The sequence below is a fragment of the Salmo salar genome, chromosome 25 (assembly GCF_965601325.2).
Source record: "Salmo salar chromosome 25, fSalSal1, whole genome shotgun sequence".
Taxonomy (NCBI): domain Eukaryota; kingdom Metazoa; phylum Chordata; class Actinopteri; order Salmoniformes; family Salmonidae; genus Salmo; species Salmo salar.
This window is the reverse complement of record NC_138315.1, coordinates 39,572,088-39,595,837: the sequence shown is the minus strand read 5'-3', so window position 1 is coordinate 39,595,837 and position 23,750 is coordinate 39,572,088. Positions and strand designations below refer to the sequence as shown.

General features: G+C 42.6%; 2 protein-coding genes across 12 annotated transcripts; both read left to right on the top strand.

Annotated features, from left to right (window-relative positions):
- Position 1: 1 nt before the first annotated feature.
- On the top strand, positions 2 to 10,929 carry LOC106586729 (uncharacterized). 8 transcript variants are annotated; one of them, XR_006761927.2, is made up of 8 exons: positions 2 to 284; positions 6,954 to 7,057; positions 7,464 to 7,501; positions 7,628 to 7,698; positions 7,934 to 8,000; positions 8,166 to 8,696; positions 9,669 to 9,740; positions 10,225 to 10,261. XR_006761927.2 is itself a non-coding variant. In XM_014174297.3 (8 exons), the coding sequence occupies exons 1-8, from the start codon at positions 36 to 38 to the stop codon at positions 10,323 to 10,325; spliced, it is 900 nt and encodes a 299-aa protein (XP_014029772.2). In that variant the 5' UTR covers positions 2 to 35; the 3' UTR covers positions 10,326 to 10,929. The 8 variants fall into 8 exon arrangements, 7 of the variants coding, with proteins under 7 accessions (XP_014029772.2, XP_014029778.2, XP_014029775.3 ...); XM_014174297.3 differs by having other exon boundaries at positions 8,166 to 8,363; positions 10,225 to 10,929; XM_014174303.3 differs by lacking the exon at positions 2 to 284 and adding an exon at positions 684 to 972 and having other exon boundaries at positions 8,166 to 8,363; positions 10,225 to 10,929.
- Positions 10,930 to 11,651: 722 nt separating this feature from the next.
- Positions 11,652 to 23,215, top strand: LOC106586715 (uncharacterized). Of its 4 annotated transcripts, none has more exons than XM_045707345.2 (17): positions 11,652 to 11,940; positions 16,349 to 16,453; positions 16,821 to 16,954; positions 17,435 to 17,469; positions 17,722 to 17,807; positions 17,996 to 18,066; positions 18,193 to 18,242; positions 18,362 to 18,444; positions 18,571 to 18,593; positions 18,802 to 18,872; positions 19,801 to 19,879; positions 20,105 to 20,130; positions 20,222 to 20,283; positions 21,919 to 21,985; positions 22,090 to 22,479; positions 22,568 to 22,639; positions 22,764 to 23,215. In XM_045707345.2, exons 1-17 carry the CDS (start codon positions 11,821 to 11,823, stop codon positions 22,838 to 22,840), a joined length of 1,551 nt encoding a protein of 516 aa, XP_045563301.1. In that variant the 5' UTR covers positions 11,652 to 11,820; the 3' UTR covers positions 22,841 to 23,215. The 4 variants fall into 4 exon arrangements, with proteins under 4 accessions (XP_045563301.1, XP_045563300.1, XP_082825269.1 ...); XM_045707344.2 differs by having other exon boundaries at positions 21,913 to 21,985; XM_082969143.1 differs by having other exon boundaries at positions 20,222 to 20,284; positions 21,905 to 21,985.
- Positions 23,216 to 23,750: the final 535 nt, after the last annotated feature.

Genomic DNA, 23,750 nt, shown 5'->3' with positions numbered 1-23,750 from the left:
TAACCCTACCCGCACAGCCAGAGAAGACCGACAAAATGGAAAGCAAAAAGCATACCACGGAAAACCAGAATTTGACCCAAAAGATAAAAAATAGGGAGCTCAGAATCGTGAAAAACAGGGCACGAGTTAAATCAAATGTATGGGATCATTTTGGAGTAATCGTTAACGCTGACAAACAACATGTGGATGGATTCGCAGCATGCAAAAAGTGCAAGCGGGTGTTAGCCTATGATAGCCATAGAACAGGCACTTCCAGCTTGAAAAAACACATTGAGAAATGCACGGTAAGACGTCTATTGATTGCACAGTAGCAAATTGTAGTGCAAAACGTGGAGCTTAAAATGCGCAGCAGGAGGGACAAAGATGGTTAGCTCGGGTTGTGGCCGTCGGTTCAATTCCACAGGGTTCGGGTTGGGGTAGCAGTCTTTCCTAATGGCGGTTTGCAGTCGGGTCCGATAGATCCGTTTGTGCGGTGATGATTTTTTTTTTATTGGGGGGCTCAAATTGGACTCGTTTATGTACGTGTGAGAATTAAAATAAAAATGCGTGCTATTGTCAAGCAGAATGCTTGATTTATTATTTTCAAATGTTGCTTTTGTATGTGTGGGCTATGTGGAGTGGTGAAGACGTTCGCCTTTAATCCCAGCACATGCGCAATGAAATGTCGCAGATCCAGACGGCTACCAAAGACTGTACTCTGCAGTTGAGATAGCTCAAACTATCCTTCCATTACACTAAGAACCAGCAGTTGTGAGATATGGAATGTAGAAGCAGAGACAGTAAAAAATAGAAGTCACACATGGAGATATTTCAATGAAATATCTTCCGAAAGTGTGACATGCAAGCTGTGTGCGGCTGTTCTGAAGCGGACGAGCGGTAGCACAACATCCATGTTGAACCATTTAGAAAGGATCCATAATCTGTCGCTAAGACATATCAAAACACAGCGAGAGCTGATGGCGACCGTTAGAGGTAAGAGGCCTGTAAGTGTTTTCTTTCATTCTTAGGTAGGCTACTACAGCAAACTCGTAAAAGTTAGATATCTGGACTGTTCAAAGACGAGTTTCTCTTCTAACTCCGCTTGTAGGCCTACCGTAATTACTCAGGTTGCGTCATTAGTTTTGACCCCAAGTGCAGTTAATACGGTAAATGGGCGACGTTTGGTCATTCGAGAGGAAGAAGCGTAGCGAAAGGGTTTACGCCGCCCAAAATTTGTCCACGAAAATAGACCAAGTGAGGGAGTTTTGTATGGAGGTCAGTGAGTGTCAAATTTGGTCAACAAAAGTTGCATGCTACTTGAGGCTTATTTGATCGAAACGAAGTTTAGTAATGGTTAAGGTTGTTACGAAATGCACTGATACGTGGACGCACGTTGCAATTTGGAGAGAAACTATCGGAGTTGTGCCTTTTGTTCACACGCGGATCTGCCCTCTCATTTGCTAGAATGGTCCCACCTGATCTCGCCGGTATTCCATATTTGAGGATATGTATTTCCATTGTTATATCGGTCACTCGACTATCTTGTAGAAATAATAGAAAATCTTTGGTCACTTACACCAGAGAGGAAGAGACGAAGCGAGAGGGTTCATTCCCGTCAAAATCTGTCCGCGGGAATACAGCGATAAACCGACTACATTCCCGTCTTTGGGACAACGATTTCCATTGTTAGGGCGGAGACAAAACCATCTCGTCATTATATACAGTATCTGCGCTCACATTCACGCAGCTCTTTTAGTGAAGATAACCCGTAGGTTACTCTGCCGTTTTGGTTGTTTATTTGTTCTCTTCATTCACAATGTCTACACCAAGTTCACCCAGCTTTGGTTCCGCTGTGTGGCACAGCTTCGACAGAATAGAAGCTGCACTGGCAAAATGTAAACACTGCGACCGGAATATCAGATGTAAAGGAGGTAGCACCAGTGGCATGAAAAGGCATTTAGAGTCTCGGCATCAGGTAAACTGGACCTCCGAAAAGGACTAACGTTACCAGAACACATTTGAGACCTCCGTCTTTTCTGACGCTGTGCTGGTAACCAGACAAAAGCAATGGAGCTATAGATATTGGAGCGCCCAAGAGACAGTAGGTATAAAAACGAGTCGGCACTAAATAGCTATACATTTGCTGATGTTAAGAGCTATATTTGAGACGATCAATGAAGAACTTGGAGTTCTATTATAGTAATGTATGACTAATCTATCGATTCAATAATCATGCGCACATTTCCGTTACATGGATTTGCGGATATCCGCTTGTATGCCAACCGGGGAAAAGTATATATATAACCGGTTATTCTTATCGATTTGACGTTCTGTTAAAACGGCGCATTAAATAGTGTATTATTATTTTTTTACTTGCTAATTTGGCTAGTGCAGCAGAGATCTAAATGAAAGGTTTTGACTAGATTAAAGCTGTCACAACATAACACGGAAGCGATGGGACGTGCTAAAAGTAGCACAGCTTAGGTGTATTTCACCAGAAAAGGCATTGATATGTCGGCTATGCAAAGCAGTACTCCGTTACAACGGCAGCATGTTAAACCACATCAAATACAGCCATCGTAACAGAAGTTAAGTGGTAAATCAAAAACGACCGTCGCGGTAGAGGTATTATTATCATCCACCATGTTAGTTTGTCCATCGAATATTAGTACATTTTATTGGCGTACCCGTAAAACTTAAATGAAACGCTGTCTCAAATAACCGCCTAACTGTCCCTTTTATTAGTCGACATGCCCTAGTTTAACCATTTTAAAATGGGCTACTCTAATCATTCCAATCCCGATTTAAAAGGCAAATGCAGTTTAGCGGTATTGTTCGGCAGACTTTAGGACCATGTGGACGCCTGGAAGCATGAGGCAAGGCTGCTTGTACAGCTAGATGGGTTAGTTGACAATGTCACCAACGATGCGGAGATTCAATGGGCAGAAGTCCTTATTTTGTGTTTCTGGATGGCCAGATTGCTAGCATCAATGAAGCTGACATGTGGGGAATCATAGGTTGCTCGTTTCTGCTAGTTTTATCTCGTTCTTGATACCATGTCTATGCTAATATTACAACAAAAATCGCTAGCTAGGTAACCATCGCTCCCGTGTGGCACAGTGGTCTAAGGCACTGCATCTCAATGCTAGAGGGGTCACTGCACACCCTGATTGGATTCTGGGCTGTATCACAACCGGCCGTGATTAGGAGTCTCATATTGCGGCACATAATTGGCCCAGTGTCGTCTGGGTTAGTTTGGCCAGGGTAGGCCTTCATTGTAAATGCGAATTTGTTCTTAACTGACTTTCCTAGTTAAATAAATAAAACCAACAACTGTAACAATGTATTTGAGACAAGTGCTCATTGTGTAAGTGTATTTGTTTTTAATAAACATTTGAGACAAAATAAAGTTCACATGTTTGACAATTTAAACCAACCCCGTCGGTTTTGCCCCATAGTTACTAAACAACCAACTATGGCTGGCTGACTTTATGGAGAGCAGTGTTGACAACTATTTTTCAGTGAGATCAGCTATTGGCGCTTTGATTTGTCGCTATATGCCGTTTTGCCGATGCTGCGATGCCATTGCTGCAGTCCCCGCCGAAGTGTTAAAGATGCCTTTAGTAGATGACTTTGGCTAAGTAACTGCTGTTTGATTTGACATTAATCTAAACTACTGGAATTTCCGGACTAGTGAGCGCACCTGAATATAAGCCGCACCCACTAAATTGAATTTTTTTATTATTTTTTTGAACATAAATAAGCCGCACATGTCTATAAACCACAGGTGCCTACCGGTACATTGAAACAAATGAACTTTACACAGGCTTTAACGACACACGGCTTGTAACAAAAATAAATAGGCTTTAACGGAAAAAAATTAGCAGTAAGCTTTAGTTGTCTTTTTGCACTGAGTCAATTCCTCACGCTGCTGTTTCCAATGTCTTATCGACTCATTAAGACCAAGCTCCCGTGCAGCAGCTCTATTTCCTTTTCCAACAGCCAGATCAATCGCCTTCAACTTGAAAGCTGCATCATATGCATTTCTCCGTGTCTTTGCCATGATGAGGGTGACAAAATGACTACCGTAATCAGAATGATGGGAAGTTTGAGAGCGCTCGATTTAATCTATACAGTAAACAAAAGTTGTTTGACCTTAACCCGTTCGGCAATTTCATTGGTCTAATGAAAGCTTCATGCCGCCAAAAAACTGAGCACGTCACAGAATGTGTTTTTTTTGGAAGAAAAAAATTTGAAAGCGGGAAAAATCCATATATTAGCTGCATCATTGTTTAAGCCGCGAGGTTCAAAGCGCGGGAAAAAAGTTGCGGCTTATAGTCCGGCAATTACGGTAGAGTTTTAACCTGTCTGACGCTAGCGTCCCACCGGTGGGACACTGCCAACAGCCAGTGAAATAGGGCAGGGCGCCAAATTCAAAACAAAAATCTCATCATTCAAATTTCTCAGACATACAACTATTTTACACCATTTTAAATATGAACTTCTCGTTAATCCAACCACATTGTCCGATTTCAAAAAGGCTTTACGGCGAAAGCATAACATTAGATTATGTTAGGACAGCACCTAGACAAGAAAAACCACACAGCCATTTTCCAAGCAAGGAGAGGCGTCACAAAAACCACAAATACAGCTAAAATTAATCACTAACCTTTGATCTTCATCAAATGGCACTCATAGGACTTCATGTTACATAATACATGTATGTTTTGCTCGATAAAGTTCATATTTATATCAAAAAAAAACATTTTACATTGGCGTGAAATGTTTTGCCTCCCAAAACTTCCGGTGAATGAGCACATCAATTTACAGAAATACTCATCATAAACGTTGATAAAATATTAAACTGTTATTCAAAGAATTATAGATACACTTCTCCTTAATGCAACCTCTGTGTCAGATTTCAAAAAAACTTTACAGCGAAAGCACACTTTGCAATAATCTGAGTACCGCGTTCAGACCCGAAACCTAACCTGCCATTTTGTGGAGTCACCAAAACTCAGAAATTATATTATAAATATTTACTTACCTTTGATCTTCGTCAGAATGCACTCCCAGGAATCCCAGTTCCCCAATAAATGTTCATTTGTTTCGATAAAGTCCTCCTCTTTGTTCGGTCGAGTACTCCAAATGTGCTGTGCTCGCGCATTAAGTTCAGACGAAAAGTCAAAAAAGTTATATTACAGTTCATAGAAACATGTCAAACGATGTATAGAATCAATCTTTAGGATGTTTTTATCATAAATCTTCCATAATATTCCAACCGGACAAGACCTTTGTCTTCAAAAAAGAAAAGGAACACAGTTAACTCTCTCGTGAGTGCGTGCCACTGAGCTCATGTCATTTTCTCACTCATCTACTTCCAGGAGCTCTTATTCTCTCCCTATTCACAGTAGAAGCATGAAACAACATTCTAAAGACTGTTGACATCTAGTGGAAGCCGTAGGAAGTGCAAAATTAACCCTAAGTCACTGTATACTGAATAGGCAATCACTTGAAAAACTACTAACCTCAGATTTCCACACTTCCTTGTTGGATTTTTCTCAGGTTTTTGCCTGCCATGAGTTCTGTTATACTCACAGACATCATTCAAACAGTTTTAGAAACTTCAGAGTGTTTTCTATCCAAATCTACTAATAATATGCATATCCTACCTTCTGAGCCTGAGTAGCAGGCAGTTGACTACGGGCACGCCTTTCATCCAGACGTCAAAATACTGCCCCCTACCCTAGAGAAGTTAATCCCGGTGCTGAGCTAGTTCATAGCATCTAATTATTGTATGACATGTTGTAGAATGTTAAACCCCATATTGACTGAGGTGAATGAAGCTATAGCAAGAAGATAATGTCTGGAGTCCATTTTGTTTGTTTTTGCTCTCTCCAAATTATATTTCAGAGTTTGAATTATGTAGAAATTCAGTAAATAAGCTTGAATGTTATTAAAAAATCCTTGGGAACTTAGGTTTAGCTGAAATGTTGCTAGCCATGGGTAGTCTGGCTGACACCTAAATCTGTGTCAGCTTCCTTGCTGTGTGGTCATGTGGGTCGTGTCAGCCAGACTAAGCAATGGCGCCACCAAAAATAAACCACATAAAATTCTGGCGAGGCACCAGCCAGGCATTATTTATTTTTATTGATCCAAAAGGAGAATGGAGAAGTCAAAAAGTCGAACTTCAACGTTTGTCTAAGGTGGATCCGACGAGGGCGAGACTGCAAGGTGGGGGGAGGTAAAAGTAAATAAAAGCCTAGGCTCAATTAGAAGCCTGTCTCTAATAAGCGGCGGTTGTGTTCAGTGAATGACGTAAATAAACACTCGGGCTATTAATTGAAGTTTGACGGGTAGTCTATAAAACCACCCAGCAAAATCTTCAGGGACAACATGTACAATTTTAAAACAAAAAAAGCAGCTCAACCACTTGTTTTGGTATACATTTGGTGGGCGACGATATACTGAACAAAAATATAAGCGCATCATGCAACAATTTCAAAGATTTTACTGAGTTTGTTCATATAAGTACATTTTTTTAGGCCCTAATCTATGGATTTCACATGACTATGCAGGTGTGGCGTTGTGACAACTGCACTTTAGTGGCCTTTCATTGTCCCCACCTGTGTAATGATCATGCTGTTTTAATCAGCTTCTTGATATGCCACATCTGTATGGTGGATGGATAATCTTGTCAAAGTAGAAATGCTCACTAACAGATGTAAACAAATTTGTGCACAAAAATTGAGAGAATAGCTTTTTGTGCATATGGAAAATTATAGTTTTAAAAATTTCAGCTCATGAAACATGGGACCAACACTTTATATGTTGCTTTATATATGTGTTCAGCATATTATGATCGCTAGTACTTCCTGCTGCATAAATTCACATGGTTAATAGCAAATCCTATTGGAAAATGACGTACCATAATGTTTTTTGTTAATGGTTATGTGGTATGAATGATTTTTCAGTCGTTGAAGTACAGCAAAAGAGAAGCTGCAATAAAGGAAGAGAAGACACTGTCGAAGAGCACACATGAGGAAGATGAGCCGTGCCCTAAAAGAGGGATGTCAAAGTGGGTACTTTAATTTACTTTTACCAGGTTAGTGTCATTGAGAATAAACATCTATTTTGCAAGAGACCCGGCCAAAATAGCAGCACACAAAACATGTACAACAAAGCACTGCAGTTTAATAATGTCAGTTTACTCATTGGTTTTGGTAGGAGGGGTTCAACTAGGGGTCAACACATTGACAGCTCCCCAATTCAGTGTATCATGTTTATTGGAAGATAAAACGTTTGTGTAGGCCTACTGTATTAGATTGTCAGAGACCATAATCAAATCTGACAGACTAGTTATATATTTAGATCATATAAAATGTGTGATTTTAGTTTTTTTTTAAATGGCCAAGCCTTTACCAGACTGTACATTGTGTTCTAATGGTTTAACTTTGTATTTCTGTGTTCTTAACATCCCCCAGGCAAGAACCCAATACTTCAGAGGTAGCCTTGACAGAAGGTTGGTTTCTGTTGTATTAAGTTTCAATCCAAGATGTCCTGTGTAGTCAAATATGTAAACTTTCAGATTGTGTCATAAGAAGTGTGGTTATGTCTCTCAGAATATACTAATTATTTTATGCTGTAGGTGGGGCTCCAGAGCAGTTTGAGTTTCAGTATGGACTTGAGGGACCAACATTTAAGAATGAGAATGGGGAGGTGAGTTGGCAAAGCGTTGCTCAAATGAGTAGGTTTTCTTTTACTCTTGTAGTTAGCTGTAGTTAGCCTGGGTGCCAGTCCGTTTCTGTTATCATTCAACTTCTTGTCACGCCGAAAATGATGCTTGGCATGATAGAGTGGCATGATGGCACAAACGGATCTGGGACCAGGCTAAGCTACAGCACCTTTGCTCCTCATTTCTTCTACTCAAATCTCTTCCTTTCTGTCTGGGCAGTCCTCCAAGAGCCATCTGTCCATCATCAAAGTAGAACAGCTGGACTCCCTCCTCCCAGACCAAACAGGTGTGTGTGGGGAGTTGGGACTATAGTGAATGTGTGCACTAAACAGTGAAGCAAGTGAAAATAATTTGCGGTAGCATTTGGACTGTGATTTATTTACCTTCCTATTTACATATCCAATGTGCACTTATCAGGAGTTGACTCTTCCCCGTTCTGTTCCATCCCCAGACTCCAGCTGTGGTTCAGGGTCACCTGGGGATTCGGGGCCTCCTGACTCGTCTGGTTCTGGGTCCAATACTAGTCCGGCTTCACAGTTTTTCAGGAAGTGCCACCAGGCAGGCTGCACACAATTCATCTTCTCGGAGTTCACCTCCCGCCTCAGCACCATCACTGAGAGGATCGCATCCCAGCAGGCCAGCGAGGAAGGTGAGACTGAACACCTGAGGAATAAAAGGGCACTACATGGAACGATACAGGCGACTCCTTATAGATAAAATGGCTTGGTACGCTTGTCGGCTAACTAAACCGGAGCATGCACATTTTCAAAGTGCACTTGTCAACTGTCTTATTGCCCATTGTAAAACTGCTCCTCGTTGGACGTGTGCTTGTAATAGTGTCATTATAGGGGTATGATTCTCGCTTGGGGGTGCGAGAAGTTCCGGGTTCAAATCTCGGATGATCCCACATTATGTTACGTACGCCTCTTGGAGGAGGGAACGCAACACCCTGCTACACTCAACTCCCCGTGGAGTGAAAGAGGTATGTGACTAGGTGGAGGTAAAGAGGTATGTGACTGGAGGTAAAGAGGTATGTGACTGTAGGTGGAGTGAAAGGTATGTGATTGTAGGTGCGGGTAAGGATCACAGAGGCAGAGAATATTACTGGTAACGGAATTTCTCCTTAACACGGTAAATGTGGGGAAAGGGGGCTGGATGGAACCAAAGCAAAGAAAGTTGGAGTTCCCTCGCCTACCTTACCTAGCTATTCTTAACGCCACCTGGCGCGCTAACCAAAATACAGGGGGTGGTCTTACCTAGTGTGCATAGACAGAGTAAAGACTACAGGTATATGTATGCCCACAGGCCTCTTGCCTAAACACTCCCAAGGTGCCTTCCCCTTCTCCCCTGGGAACAAAAACAGAATAATTACTAACGTAAAGTGAACAATTTCAATAATCAAAAACACTAAGTCCTTTTGGCATATGTAACCGATGTGAAATGGCTAGCTAGTTAGCGGGGTGCGTGCTAATAGCGTTTCAATCGGTGACGTCACTCGCTCGGAGACCTTGAAGTAGTTGTTCCCCTTGGCTTTTGTGGAGCGATGGGTAAAGATGCTTCGTGGGTGTCAGTTGTTGGTGTGTGCAGAGGGTCCCTGGTTCGAGCCCAGGTAGGGGCGAGGAAAGGGACAGAAGCTAAACTGTTACACATACCTCAGAAGTAGCGGCTACAAAATACTTCACAACAAATTTACCAGACTAACAACCAACACAGGACATACAAATAAGCTCTCTAACAAAGGAACACTGGCTTTTCAAGCTGCAGAAGGAGTCGGTAATTGCAGACAGCTGTATCACCTGATGAGAGGGCGGGGTCAGAGCTCCAATCTGCAATGGGGGCCGACCAATCAGCTGCTTGGAAGCCATCCTGAAACACACACATACAAACCCACAACACAGAAACTGGGGAGCATAACAATATTAATATTAACCTAAATATTTTCCTGTGTTCACAGATTTCAACCTCACCCTGAAAGTGCTGGAGGCCTCTGGGATGCTGCCAGAGATCTTTACCAAAAGAGACCAAGGTAAAGTATTTTAACATCCCCAAAATGTTTTGCTTGTCAGCAATCAAGTTTTCAAGATGTGAATCTTTCAAAGGGGATGATTTCTGTATTTTGAAAGTTTTACATATCTTGAAAAGTTGATTGCTGACAAGTAAAACATTTGGGGACTAATGAAACAAATACCAGAAGATAGTTTTTGTGTGGAATTTTCCTTTAGGACAAAATACACACACTTTGTGGTACATGGAATAAAGTCCCCAAAAGTTAGCTCCTCATAGGAATTTTGGTTCGGAAGTACAAGTAACCCTGCCTGACACCTGAAGAATGATATCTTCCCGAGCTAATGCCTAGGCTTAAGCTCGATGGGCTAACACAGTCATGTGGCATGCAGGAGACCCGCCGGGCTCGTACCCTGATCGGTCACACTCACTGGCCAGTAGTCAGACACAGAGCACAGAGAACTGCTGTCACCCTGATGCCCTGTTTTTTTTCTCCCTTTTTCCAGAAATGGAGAAGAGACTGAGGGAGCTACAGAGAGAGACTGTTGCGGTGAGGACAGCCAGGTCTGCCATGAGAGATGCTTGCGTCATGAGCTTCACCTCATGACGGAGCACCGCTGAAGATCAAATCGGTTTTATAAGGCGTTATAACCAGCAGAGCCTGGTTATATTCTGACCACTTGACAGAACTAGGAAGGTATAGGAGTTTTCCCTGGACCAATCCCCTCGTCAGGAAAAACTTAGATCCTCCTTTTAACCGAAATGTAAATATTTCAAACCTTTTGTATTTTACATATTTTTCTACCCGTGTTCAAACTTTGACTCTGTGAAATCTGAACTCTGACATTTGAATGCAGTTTTTCACCCTGGCCACTAACTTGAGTGGCATGTTATACATTAAATGAGTAATTGGTAATATAATCTTTTGACAGACATTGGTTCTGAGGTTATTGGTGGTGATTTGATGTTAGTAGGTGATCCTTAGTCTCCCGCTCTGTACTGTATATTATATGCTCACTAACCCTTAACAGACTTAATATATCCTAATATACTGAATGTGCAAATTAGTAGATCCATTTTTTTTTATTGACGGTTACTATCTCCACTAGTACTATAAGATTAATTATTTAGAATACACTGTAATATAGTACACTTGAGAGGAAAGTTGAGACCTGTGACGTTCTGAGAATGAATTAAACTTGTTATGTAAATTACTTGTGATTATTTCAGATCGAAAAATGTGCTGAACTTTATTTTATTTTTTATATAGTAAATGGTACAAATTACAACGTTTCTGCACATGCTCTACAGTGGAAAGGGGAAAAACAACTAGGTGACAGAGGATTTTTCAGAATGTATTCTTATACCAGGGTTCCCCAACTTTTCTGAGAACATATTTAAACATTTTCCTTGTTGGACATAACACCAGGAAATGAGCTCCAATTGATATTGATTTTAATTTAAGAAATATGTACCCAACGATTCATAAGCTTAATAGAGAAAAGTGATGGTTACCAACGTCAGCAAGGTTTGAAATGAACCGCAGACCACGTGTATGGTCGTGCGGGCCAGCGGTTTGCTGATGTCGGTGTTGTGAACAGAGTGCGGTGGGGTGATGGTACACCGCCACCATGGGGGTGGGGTGATGGCACACCATTGCATTTTATCGATAGAAATTTGAACGCACAGAAAGACCGTGAATAGACCCTTTTTCTTTTAGGGCGTCTTTGACCAACAGATGCATATCTGTATTCCCAGTCATGTGAAATCCATAGATTCGGGCCTAATTTATTTATTTCAATTGACTGATTTCCTCATTAACTTAGTAAAATCTTAGACATTGTTGCGTTTGTATTTTTGTTAAGTATAGTTGACGATCCCTGCCGTTTACTGTGGTTGGCAGTGCACAATGCCCTCTTGCACCCCCAAGTAGAATGAAACTAAAACCACACGGAGACTTGTGTAGACAGCATTTCTGAAGAAGAGAAACCGGATGCCCAGCTAACACAGAATTTCGAAGTGGAAGACTGACGGAGGTTGGCGCGAACAATTTTCTGATTTTGAGAAGTTGTTGCGAAAGATAATAAACGAACACCTGCAGGATGGGTACCGAGCAACATGGCAAGAAAGTCCAATGCGTACTTTGTCAAACGTCCGAGGAAAATCGGGCAACTGGACCGTTATCAACGAAAGGTTCTGTCACCGCTCATCAGAACTGCTTGGTAAGATTAAACGCGCTATTGCTGCGACCAGTTATTGAAACTACGCGGGTAATTTTGCTTTGGTTGAAGATGTTGGTACTGATAGGCTAGCAAAGACAACTAAAACGAGTTAATAGGGTTTTCCAAACTCAGTCCTCTTGACCCCAAGGGGTGGACGTTTGGGTTTTTGCGCTAGCACTCGAGATCCCCAAGGGTGTTCGTTTTGGTGTATTCAATACACAGCTGATTAACGTAATCATCAATATTTGATCATTTGAATCAACTGTATAGTGTTAGGGCGTGTACCCCCTGGGGTCCAGAGGACCGAGTTTGGGAAACACTGAGCTAACAAGCTGTGGTAAACCCGGTTGACAGTGGGGCCACAGGGTTTCTAAACCCAGAGGTGCAACATCGCGAGTTCCGGAACGTGTTCGTAAATTCACTCTAGAGCGCTCTGGACGTTGGTAAATTCACTCTAGAGCGCTCTGGACGTTGGTAAATTCACTCTAGAGCGCTCTGGACGTTGGTAAATTCACTCTAGAGCGCTCTGGACGTTGGTAAATTCACTCTAGAGCGCTCTGGACGTTCATAAATTCACTCTAGAGCGCTCTGGACGTTCGTAAATTCACTCTAGAGCGCTCTGGACGTTCATAAATTCACTCTAGAGCGTTCTGGACGTTCGTAAATTCACTCTAGAGCGTTCTGGACGTTCGTAAATTCACTCTAGAGCGCTCTGGACGTTCATAAATTCACTCTAGAGCGCTCTGGACGTTCATAAATTCAGAGCTTTCGTTCAGAGTGCACACTTCTCAATCCTAAAACACAACATAGATTCGAGCCAGTGTCTTAGTTGAACATTTTGTTACTCCAACCTCGTGAAAGTGACACACATTTTCATTTTAGTAGAAAAAACGACTGATTTGACAGCGTGCACATGCGCAAGACGACCGTTATGCCTTTGCTAGACAACGTCGCCATGACAATGCCTACAAGTGTGATCGAGGGGTTTCTATTGGAGGAGCAGTTTTAGCCCATCTTCATACTGTACTGTTTTTGGTGGGGCACTACTGCAGTTAGCCCCGGGCAAAGGTCTTCTCTGGCCTAGGTTGGAGATGTCGGAAAGTTATTTGGGGGTAATACTGAACGATTAACCAACGTATTTTTTTCGGTTATTAAACAGCTAAATGGCGGACGTCGATTCAATTACTTGAATTCCATTTAGTTATTTTATTTTTTTGGTGATCCCAACGCGCCTTTTCTCTAGAAAAATCAATTAATTCATGAGAGAAATCAACTCAAGAACTATGTGGGACGCTGGGCGAAAGGGAGTTTTCATGAAGCAAATATTCAACCTAGTTAAGCGCAAACGTAGTAATGAACTACAATGACCATAATCCACTGCGCCTGTTTTTTCCGTTTCGTAATTAGTTCCAACAGCCACAAAGTTATAAATCCTCCTATTACATTAGGTTGGATGCACGTAGACCGCATGAGAGAGGAATGTACACAACAACGACGCGATAGAGGGATAGAAAGTTTGAAAGTATGACTCGTCATATTTGAAGAACTAGTCGAATGATATTGTCAGACAACTCTGCAGCTAGCCTAGGATGACTGAAGACAGGACAGAATGGGGAGTACAGAGAAAGTTCAAATTTGATTTGTCACATGCGCCAGATACAACAGGTGAACCAACCATGAAATGCTTACTTAAAAGCCCTTAATCGGCAATGCCGTTTCAAGAAAATAGAGTTAAGAAAATAAACGAAAGTTAAAAAAATAATAACAATAACGAGGCTATATTTAACCTTAGGGGTTACCTGTACCGAGTCAATGTGCAGGTGTACAGGTTAGTGGAGGTAATTTGTATATGTAGGTAGGGGTAAAGTGACTATGCATTGCTAATAAACAGTGAGTAGCAGCAGTGTAAAAACAAAAGGACATACCAATCAGCTTCCCAGCAACAATCAACACAGGACATACCAATTAGCTCCCCAGCAACAATCAACACAGGACATACCAATCAGTTCCCAGCAACTCAGGACATACCAATAAGCTCCTTGATGAATTGTTCAGCAGTCTCATGGCTTGGGGGTAGAAGGAGCCTTTTTTGGACCTAGACTTGGTGCTCCAGTACCGCTTGCCATGCAGTAGCAGAGAGAACAGTTTATCACTTGGGCGGCTGGAGTCTTTAACATTTATGTGGGCTTTCCTCTGACACCGCCTGGTATAGAGGTCCTGGATGGCAGGAAGCTCAGCCCCAGTGATGTACTGGGCCGTTCACACTACCCTCTGTAGCGCCTTATGGTCGGATGCCGAGCAGTTTACATACCAGGCGGTGATGCAACCGGTCAGGATGCCCTCAGTAGTGCAGCTGTAGAACTTTTTGAGGATCTGGGGACCCATGCCAAATGTTTTAAGTCTCCTGAGGGGTAATAGACATTGTCATGCCCTCTTCACGACTGTCTTGGTGTGTTTTGACCATGATAGTTTGTTGGTGATGTGGACACCAAGGAACATGAAGCTCTCGACCTGCTCCACTACAGTCCTGTTGATGTGAATGGGGGCCTGTTCGGCCCTCCTTTTCCTCTTGTCCACGATCAGCTCTTTTGTCTTGCTCACGTTTAGGGAGAGGTTGTTGTCCTGGCACCACACTTCCAGGTCTCTGACCTCCTCACTATAGGCTGTCCCATCGTTGTCGGTGATCAGGCCTACCACCGTTATGTCGTCAGCAAAATTAATGATGGTGTTTGGGTCGTGCTTGGCTACGTGCATGAACAGGGAGTACAGGAGGGGACTAAGCACGCACCCTGAGGGGCCCCTGTGTTGAGGATCAGCGTGGCAGATGTGTTGTTGCCTACCCTTACCACCTGGGGGCGGCCCGTCAGGATGTCCAAGATCCAGTTGCCGAGGGAGGCGTTTATTCCCAGGGTCCTTGGCTTAGTGCCCACAAAGCTCATCACTATGGTGTTGAACACTGAGCTGTAGTCAATGAACAGCATTCTCACATAGGTGATTCTTTTGTATAGGTGGGAAAGAGCAGTTTGGAGTATAATTGAGATTGCGTCATCTGTGGATCTGTTGGGGCGGTATGCAAATTGGAGTGGGTCTAGGGTTTCTGGGATAATGGTGTTGATGTGAGCCATGACCAGCCTTTCAAAGCACTTCATGGCTACAGACGTGAGTGCTGCGGGTCGGTAGTCATTTAGGCAGGTTACCTTAGTGTTCTTGGACACCGGGACTATGGTGGTCTGCTTGAAACATGTAGGTATTACACACTCGGACAGGGAGACGTTGAAAATGTCAGTGAAGACACTAGCCAGTTGGTCCTCGCATGCTCTGAGTACACGTCCTGTTAATCTGTCTGGCCCCGCGGCCTTGTGAATGTTGACCTGGCTAAAGGTCTTGCTCACATCGGCTACGGAGAGCTGTTTGGCTGCTACTGTCTGAGCAGAGGTGCGATGACTTTAAGGAATTCAAAATAATAAAGTAATCAAATAAAAACAAAGTCATATACAAAACTGAAACATTGTATTATTTCATTGTAATTTCCTATTATTCTATTTATCTCTACCCGAGGGTTTCCCCAAACTCAGTCCTGGGTGTCCCCCAACTGCTCCACAGTGGCATAGCGGTCTGAGGCACTGCATCTCAGTGTTAGAGGCATCACTACAGACCTTGGTTTGATCCCTGGCAGTATCACAACTGGCCGTGATCGGGAGTCCCATAGGGCGGCGCACAATTGGCCCAGCATCGCCCGGGTTAGAGGAGGGTTTGGCCGGGGTAGGCCGTCATTGTAAATAAGAATTTGTTCTTAACTGTCTTGCCTAGTTAAATAAAAAATAAATTGTGCTGAGTGATTACAGTGCTTTTCTAGGTCGGTTCAGTTTCGGTTTGACCAGAGTTTTTCAAACTCGGTCCTGGGGCCCCGCCTGGATGCACGTTTAGTTATTTGCCCTAGCACCACACAGCTGATTCAAATTACCAACAAGGAGCGAGTTTGGAAACCCTGCATTAGGGGGAAAAATACTTGTCAGCAGAGCGGGGAGAAAATCCCCCACCCCAAAACATCTTCCCATGCGTGCCTTATGAGTTTAGTACAACTATCATACCCAATCAGAACCCCAAAAATAACATGTATTCCATTGTTTGTTTGTAAACAATGTAATTGTAAACAAACAGTGAATGGCTTTGAAACATGGTTAAAACTAATGTTGATCTCATGGATGGTCAGTCCTCCCATCCACAGCTCTGTGAATTTGATTGTTTACCTAACATTTACACCTATTATGTGTTTTATTAGTGTTTTCTGGGGGGAGATACATGTTATGTAACCACTCAAATTCAAAGATGCAAGGACTGACCATCTATGATAATCCCAGATTGCCCCTTTAACTTTCTGCTCTTCCATGTGTTGTCTGAATTGCAGCTGTATTCATCTGGGATTATTTGCCAGAATTCGCCAGAGTTTGACGACTTGTTTGGTTTCTCTGTGGAAGATGTCCTTAACGAGATGAAAAGGGGAAACAGACTGGTAAGGTTATTTTATCGTTTCCCTTCATTTTCATTTCATTTTAGTCATTTAGCAGACGCTCTTATCCAGAGCGACTTACAGTAGTGAATGCATACATTTCATACATTTTTTCTCCGTGCTGCAGGACCCATGCAGTAGAGTTGTGGGTATGAACAGCCTACTACCTTGTTGTAGAGCTGAGCATTGAGTCTGTAAGAGCGGTATTCCTCTCTCCTCTTCTCCTCCTCTTCTCCTCCTCTGCACCTCTGGTTGTTTGAAGGAATTACATCTGTTTTAGTCGGATCCTGTAGTTATGTCTGATGTTTAGTTATCTAATGTAGCCATTACAAAACAAACTGTTACTTACTGTACTTATTCTCCTACCCAGATTTGTTACAGATGTAAGAAGAAGGGTGCCACGGTGGGATGTGAGGTGAAACGCTGTAAGAAGTCCTACCACTACCCCTGCGCTGTGCGAGATGGGGCCCAAAACGTTGATAACCATAGAGAAGAGAAGTTTACGTAAGTGAAATATATGTTTCAACTTCATTGCAAATGAGAGGGGGTTCTCACTGATCAACTTAAAGGGATACTTCAGGATTTTGGCAATGAAGCCCTTTATTTATTTAGTTGAAATTTTGCAGGATGAATTATTTTGAGATGCACCATCTTGTTTTGAAGTGTCCAAATGAAAAAGCAAAACAAACAAACAATAATTATCTGCTTCCCCAGAGTCAGATGAACTTGTGGATACCATTTTTATCTCTCTGCGTGCAGGTGGAAGGAAGTTGCATACTAGGGTTAGCGCAATGCGCTACCATAGATTTTCAGTCAATGCGCTAACGATAATTAGCATTGGCTCGCGAAACTACCTCTAACTTCCTTCATACTGGATGCAGAGACATACAAATGGCATCCATGAGTTCATCTGACTCTGGGGAAGTAGATAAAGGTCATGAGCATGTTATTAAATGGGTCTCTATGACTGTCTGTGTTTTACAGGTTGTACTGTCAGAAGCATAATCTGGAGTTCGCAGGTGAGGTGGCTGGCTCATGCCTGTAGGCTATCTGAGTAACTGTTACTATAGTAGACATCAATGAATTTGTTTATCCCAATATCCATCTAGATGTGTTTAGTTGAAGTAAATACCTATTAGTCCATCAGGGCAAATCTTCCTGGCATTGTACAGAAACACGTAGCCTCTGCCGGTCCAGCTGGCAGCTCCAGCTGGAAGTTAATGAGGTGTTTCTTTGACTTGTTGTTGAGGGATGTTTCTGTCTCAACACAGCAACCAACGGAACGGTGAGTAGAGCTTTGTCTTCCAACGGTGATTCAGACACAGCGATGAACAACAATGGAGAAACATCAGCCAAGGTCTGTATTCCACTGACTGTACTGTAATAACACACATACAAGACAATTGTGGAATGGATAGTTAATAGCTATATGACTGATTACCTGGTCACTATCCCTGTCCGCTGGCCAACATTGAACCACATCATCCAGCTAAATTCTGAGAAGCAAATACAAATAAATGAATCAATTTCCGTTCCCATTTCCAGCTGTTTTGTCTGGTCTGTGAGAGGAAAGAGGGAAGCATCAGTCCTGAACACATCGATAGTGGCATTGTCAAGTGAGTATGAGGAGGCATTTTTCATTCCAAAACAACATCTTTGCTCCTTAATTTCTATCATTAATGTCAGTAGAGTGCTTTATTATTTAGTTGTGAGAGCCTGGCATGTCTGTCTCTGTCACTTAGGTTGTATTGTGAAAAGCATAAACCACAGTCATTGCAGAAAGAGCTGAAAGGTAAGTCATTTGTCTCCAATGACTCACATCAACATAGACTTGACTTCTCCTTTGGTTGTGTTTCCCTGTAGTTTAAAGATCAGATTTATCATGTATAAATGTATGTTTCAATTGTAAAGGACTTGATGCAGTGGCAGGACCCTTATCTTACTATGGTGGCTCCAACATGCCTACTAAACGACGGCAGAAACAAACACCCAAGGTGTGTATTTAGCTGTTGAGAATGGATGTATGTCTTCAGTTAAGAGAGTCACGGAATATGCTCATGTAATCATATATGATAATATCATAGTGAAACGTAATCTCTTTGCTTTTGCTGTTGAAACAGAGACGGTTGAGCTGCTCTAGCACGTAAGTATGGAATTCATGTATGCATGTTGCAGTTGGGTGGTCTGTTTCTTTGATGCTGACCTGCCCTGTTCTGTTCTGTTTTGCTTTTTGAGTGCTTGTAGCTTTATTAACATTCTTTGCAGTCAAAATGTTAAATATGTAAATATGTCTCTTTAATTCTCTGGCCACTATTTTTCTGAACACTGCACAAGTTGTTTTTCTGTCACAGACTGCAAGTGGAATCATCAAAAAGGTCCAGAAAGGGGAGCAAGAGTATTCAGGACAATTTCTCAAATGCAGGTTAGTTTATTTTCCCACTAGGCTCCCTTTTCATTATCTTGATTGTTGTTGATTTATATTGATACTGAACAAAAATGTAAACACAACATACAACAATTTCAAACATTTTACTGAGTTACAGTTCATATAAGGAAATCAGTCAATTGAAATAAGTTCATTAGGCCCTCATCTATGGATTTCACATGACTGGTCAGGGGTGTAGCCATGGGTGGGCCTGGGAGAGCATAGGCCCACCCACTTTGAAGCCAAGACCACCCACTGGGGAGCCAGGCCCAGCCAATCAGAATTAGTTTTTCCCCACAAATGGGCTTTATTACAGACAGAAATACTCCTCAGTTTCATCAGCTGTCCGGTGGCTGGTCTCAGATGAAACCGCAGGTGATGAAGCCAGATGTGGAGGTCCTGGGCTGGTGTGGTTACACATGGTCTGTGGTTGTGAGGCCGGTTGGATGTACTACCAAATTCTCTAAAATGACGTTGGAGGCGGTTTATGGTAGAGAATTAACATTAAATTCTCTGGCAACAGCTCTTGTGGACATTCCTGCAGTCAGCGTGCCAATTGCACACTCCCTCAAAACTTGAGACATCTGTAGCATTGTGTTGTGTGACAAAACTGCACATTTTAGTGGCCTTTTATTGTCCCCAGCACAAGCTGCACCTATGTAATGATTATGCTGTTTAATCAGCTTCTTGATATACCACACCTGTCAGCTGGATGGATTATCTTGGCAAAAGAGAAATGCTCACTAACAGGGATGTAAACACATTTGTGGAAGAAATATGAGAGAAATAAGCTTTTTGTGCATATGGAACATTTCTGGGATCTTTTATCTCTAGAAACACTTGCATTTTATTTTTGTTCAATCTAGTTTTTACAAAGACGAGTGATGCATTGCATTGATTAGTATTTTTGTATGTTCTGTAACAGATGGAGATGTGAATGGAATTGACATGGAGTTCGCCCCTTTGGAGTCTGATCTGGAAGACGGTGTGTTCTCTGAACACAGGTAATGGTGCTCTAGTCTGGTGTCAATAAAACAACTTTCAATGGGGGCAGTGCATGTTTAGTCTGATGGGTATGAAAACCCAATCATGGGACATGTTATATTTTCAGTGTTGAGGCGGTTCCTGTGTAGGCCAAATATTCTAGAAAGGGAGGGAGGGAGATAAGTTGCCTGCCTCTGTATTGTACAATGACGTTAGAAATATAATATTGCTCTCTTACATCCCAGAAATCATGCTGAGGCTCTCACCACAGGTAAAACATGTCAGGGTACACACACACAGCATATTGCCAGGAGGTTTAATATCAAACCTGATAATAACAAAACCACTGTGGTTTTCCTCAGGATGTCAGCCAGAACCTGAAAACAGAGACGATAGCGATGGAGACCATACAGTCATAGACTCAGTGAGTTACACAACTCTGACTATTCTTGTCCAACACTTCCTGTGGCATTACTGTGTCTCTATCCTGGTCCTGAACTATTGGTTTGATCATTACTGTGTCTCTATCCTGGTCCTAAACTATTGGTTTGATCATTACTGTGTCTCTATCCTGGTCCTAAACTATTGGTTTGATCATTACTGTGTCTCTATCCTGGTCCTAAACTATTGGTTTGATCATTACTGTGTCTCTATCCTGGTCCTAAACTATTGGTTTGATCATTACTGTGTCTCTATCCTGGTCCTAAACTATTGGTTTGATCATTACTGTGTCTCTATCCTGGTCCTAAACTATTGGTTTGATCATTACTGTGTCTCTATCCTGGTCCTAAACTATTGGTTTGTTCATTACTGTGTCTCTATCCTGGTCCTAAACTATTGGTTTGATCATTACTGTGTCTCTATCCTGGTCCTAAACTATTGGTTTGTTCATTACTGTGTCTCTATCCTGGTCCTAAACTATTGGTTTGATCATTACTGTGTCTCTATCCTGGTCCTAAACTATTGGTTTGATCATTACTGTGTCTCTATCCTGGTCCTAAACTATTGGTTTGTTCATTACTGTGTCTCTATCCTGGTCCTAAACTATTGGTTTGATCATTACTGTGTCTCTATCCTGGTCCTAAACTATTGGTTTGATCATTACTGTGTCTCTATCCTGGTCCTAAACTATTGGTTTGATCATTACTGTGTCTCTATCCTGGTCCTAAACTATTGGTTTGATCATTACTGTGTCTCTATCCTGGTCCTAAACTATTGGTTTGATCATTACTGTGTCTCTATCCTGGTCCTAAACTATTGGTTTGATCATTACTGTGTCTCTATCCTGGTCCTAAACTATTGGTTTGTTCATTACTGTGTCTCTATCCTGGTCCTAAACTATTGGTTTGATCATTACTGTGTCTCTATCCTGGTCCTAAACTATTGGTTTGATCATTACTGTGTCTCTATCCTGGTCCTAAACTATTGGTTTGATCATTACTGTGTCTCTATCCTGGTCCTAAACTATTGGTTTGTTCATTACTGTGTCTCTATCCTGGTCCTAAACTATTGGTTTGATCATTACTGTGTCTCTATCCTGGTCCTAAACTATTGGTTTGATCATTACTGTGTCTCTATCCTGGTCCTAAACTATTGGTTTGATCATTACTGTGTCTCTATCCTGGTCCTAAACTATTGGTTTGATCATTACTGTGTCTCTATCCTGGTCCTAAACTATTGGTTTGATCATTACTGTGTCTCTATCCTGGTCCTAAACTATTGGTTTGATCATTACTGTGTCTCTATCCTGGTCCTAAACTATTGGTTTGATCATTACTGTGTCTCTATCCTGGTCCTAAACTATTGGTTTGATCATTACTGTGTCTCTATCCTGGTCCTAAACTATTGGTTTGATCATTACTGTGTCTCTATCCTGGTCCTAAACTATTGGTTTGATCATTACTGTGTCTCTATCCTGGTCCTAAACTATTGGTTTGATCATTACTGTGTCTCTATCCTGGTCCTAAACTATTGGTTTGATCATTACTGTGTCTCTATCCTGGTCCTAAACTATTGGTTTGTTCATTACTGTGTCTCTATACTGGATGCTGAGTCTCAGAGTATGTTGCTGCCTGTGACGCTATGTATGGCATCTGAAGAACCCTCTCAGGACACAAACCTCTCAGGTAACTAACTACTCACCTCCTACACTCCTTACTATCCCTACTTATCAGTTTAGTCTTGGAAAAGCTTTGATAATGCAGACATTTCCTGTTCTCTCTCCTCTCAGTGCGCAGTTCTCAGCCGTGTTCTGCGGCTAGTCCTGGTTCACCTGTCCTCTCTGGTCGACACGGCATCTCTCTCACACTTGGTCCCATCTCATCCGTCCACTCTGGTCCACTCAATGTCACCAACACACCTACTCGTACCAGTCCACCAGTCTCACCCGTCCCCCCTGATTGCTGTTTCACCCCTGTGTCCTCTCCACACTCTGTCTCCGATCGTCCTCCGGCTGGGCCCGGAGGCCTGGGTTCACCTATTGGTTCTGACTCTGCAGACAGCAGAGTGTTCTGGAGGAGGTGTAACGAAGCAGGCTGTACAGAGTCCATCTTCACCACCTTCTTCTCTGACATGGTCAGCATCTCCAATAGGATCGTGTCGGATAACGCCAGTCAGGAGGGTGAGTGGCACGGTTGGATTGTATAAAACCAATGAATCCCTGTTGGGAGCATATTATCAGAATCGGTGACTTTGTTTCTCGCTCTCAGATTATGATCTCTCTCTGAGAGTGATGGAGGCTTCTGGGAAATTATCACAGATGCTCTCAGAGCAGGAGAGAGGTGAGAATTGGTGGTTTAATTACCGGTGTACAGGAGTTTTCATAGCATTGTGTGAATGTTAAGGCTTCTAATTTTTTTTTAAAGCTTGTGAAATCTAAATGTAATGTATTCTACCCCTGTTCAGAGTTTAAGAAGAAGCAAATGGAGTTACAGAGAGCTACGGCAGCCATAAGGGATGCCAGGTCAGCCCTGAAGAGATAAGCAGCCCTGCCAGATCAACTACAACCCCCATAATCCACCTTCCCTCATTCAGTTCATTAACATCAAATCAAATCAAATCAAATTTATTTTTATATAGCCCTTCGTACATCAGCTGATATTCTCAAAGTGCTGTACAGAAACCCAGCCTAAAACCCCAAACAGCAAGCAAAGCATGTGAAAGAAGCACGGTGGCTAGGAAAAACTCCCTAGGAAAAACTCCCTAGAAAGGCCAAAAACCTAGGAAGAAACCTAGAGAGGAACCAGGCTATGAGGGGTGGCCAGTCCTCTTCTGGCTGTGCAGGGTGGATATTAAAACAGAACATGGTCAAAATGTTAAAATGTTCATAAATGACCAGCATGGTCAAATAATAATAATCATAGTAGTTGTCGAGGGTGCAACAAGCACGTCCGGTGAACAGGTCAGGGTTCCATAGCCGCAGGCAGAACAGTTGAAACTGGAGCAGCAGCACGGCCAGGTGGACTGGGGACAGCAAGGAGTCATCATACCAGGTAGTCCTGAGGCATGGTCCTAGGGCTCAGGTCCTCCGAGAGAAAGACAGAAAGAGAGAAAGAGAGAATTAGAGAGAGCATATTTAAATACACACAGGACACCGGATAAGACAAGAGAAATACTCCAGATGTAACAGACTGACCCTAGCCCCCCGACACATAAACTACTGCAGCATAAATACTGGAGGCTGAGACAGGAGGGATCAGAAGACACTGTGGCCCCATCCGATGATACCCCCGGACAGGGCCAAACAGGCAGGATATAACCCCACCCACTTTGCCAAAGCACAGCCCCCACACCACTAGAGGGATGTCTCCAACCACCAACTTACCGTCCTAAGACAAGGCCGAGTATAGCCCACAACGATCTCCGCCATGGCACAACCCAAGGGGGGGGGGG

Bases quoted from the DNA above. Each gene is read 5' to 3' on its own strand.
- LOC106586729 (XM_014174297.3), top strand. From the start codon at position 36: ATGGAAAGCAAAAAGCATACCACGGAAAACCAGAATTTGACCCAAAAG. The intron at 7,502-7,627 runs GTTGGTTTCTGT...TTTATGCTGTAG, and splicing joins AGAGGTAGCCTTGACAGAAG to GTGGGGCTCCAGAGCAGTTT. The intron at 8,364-9,668 runs GTGAGACTGAAC...CTGTGTTCACAG, and splicing joins CCAGCAGGCCAGCGAGGAAG to ATTTCAACCTCACCCTGAAA.
- LOC106586715 (XM_082969143.1), top strand. From the start codon at position 11,821: ATGGGTACCGAGCAACATGGCAAGAAAGTCCAATGCGTACTTTGTCAA. The intron at 18,594-18,801 runs GTAAGTATGGAA...TTTCTGTCACAG, and splicing joins CGGTTGAGCTGCTCTAGCAC to ACTGCAAGTGGAATCATCAA. The intron at 20,131-20,221 runs GTAAAACATGTC...GGTTTTCCTCAG, and splicing joins TGCTGAGGCTCTCACCACAG to GATGTCAGCCAGAACCTGAA.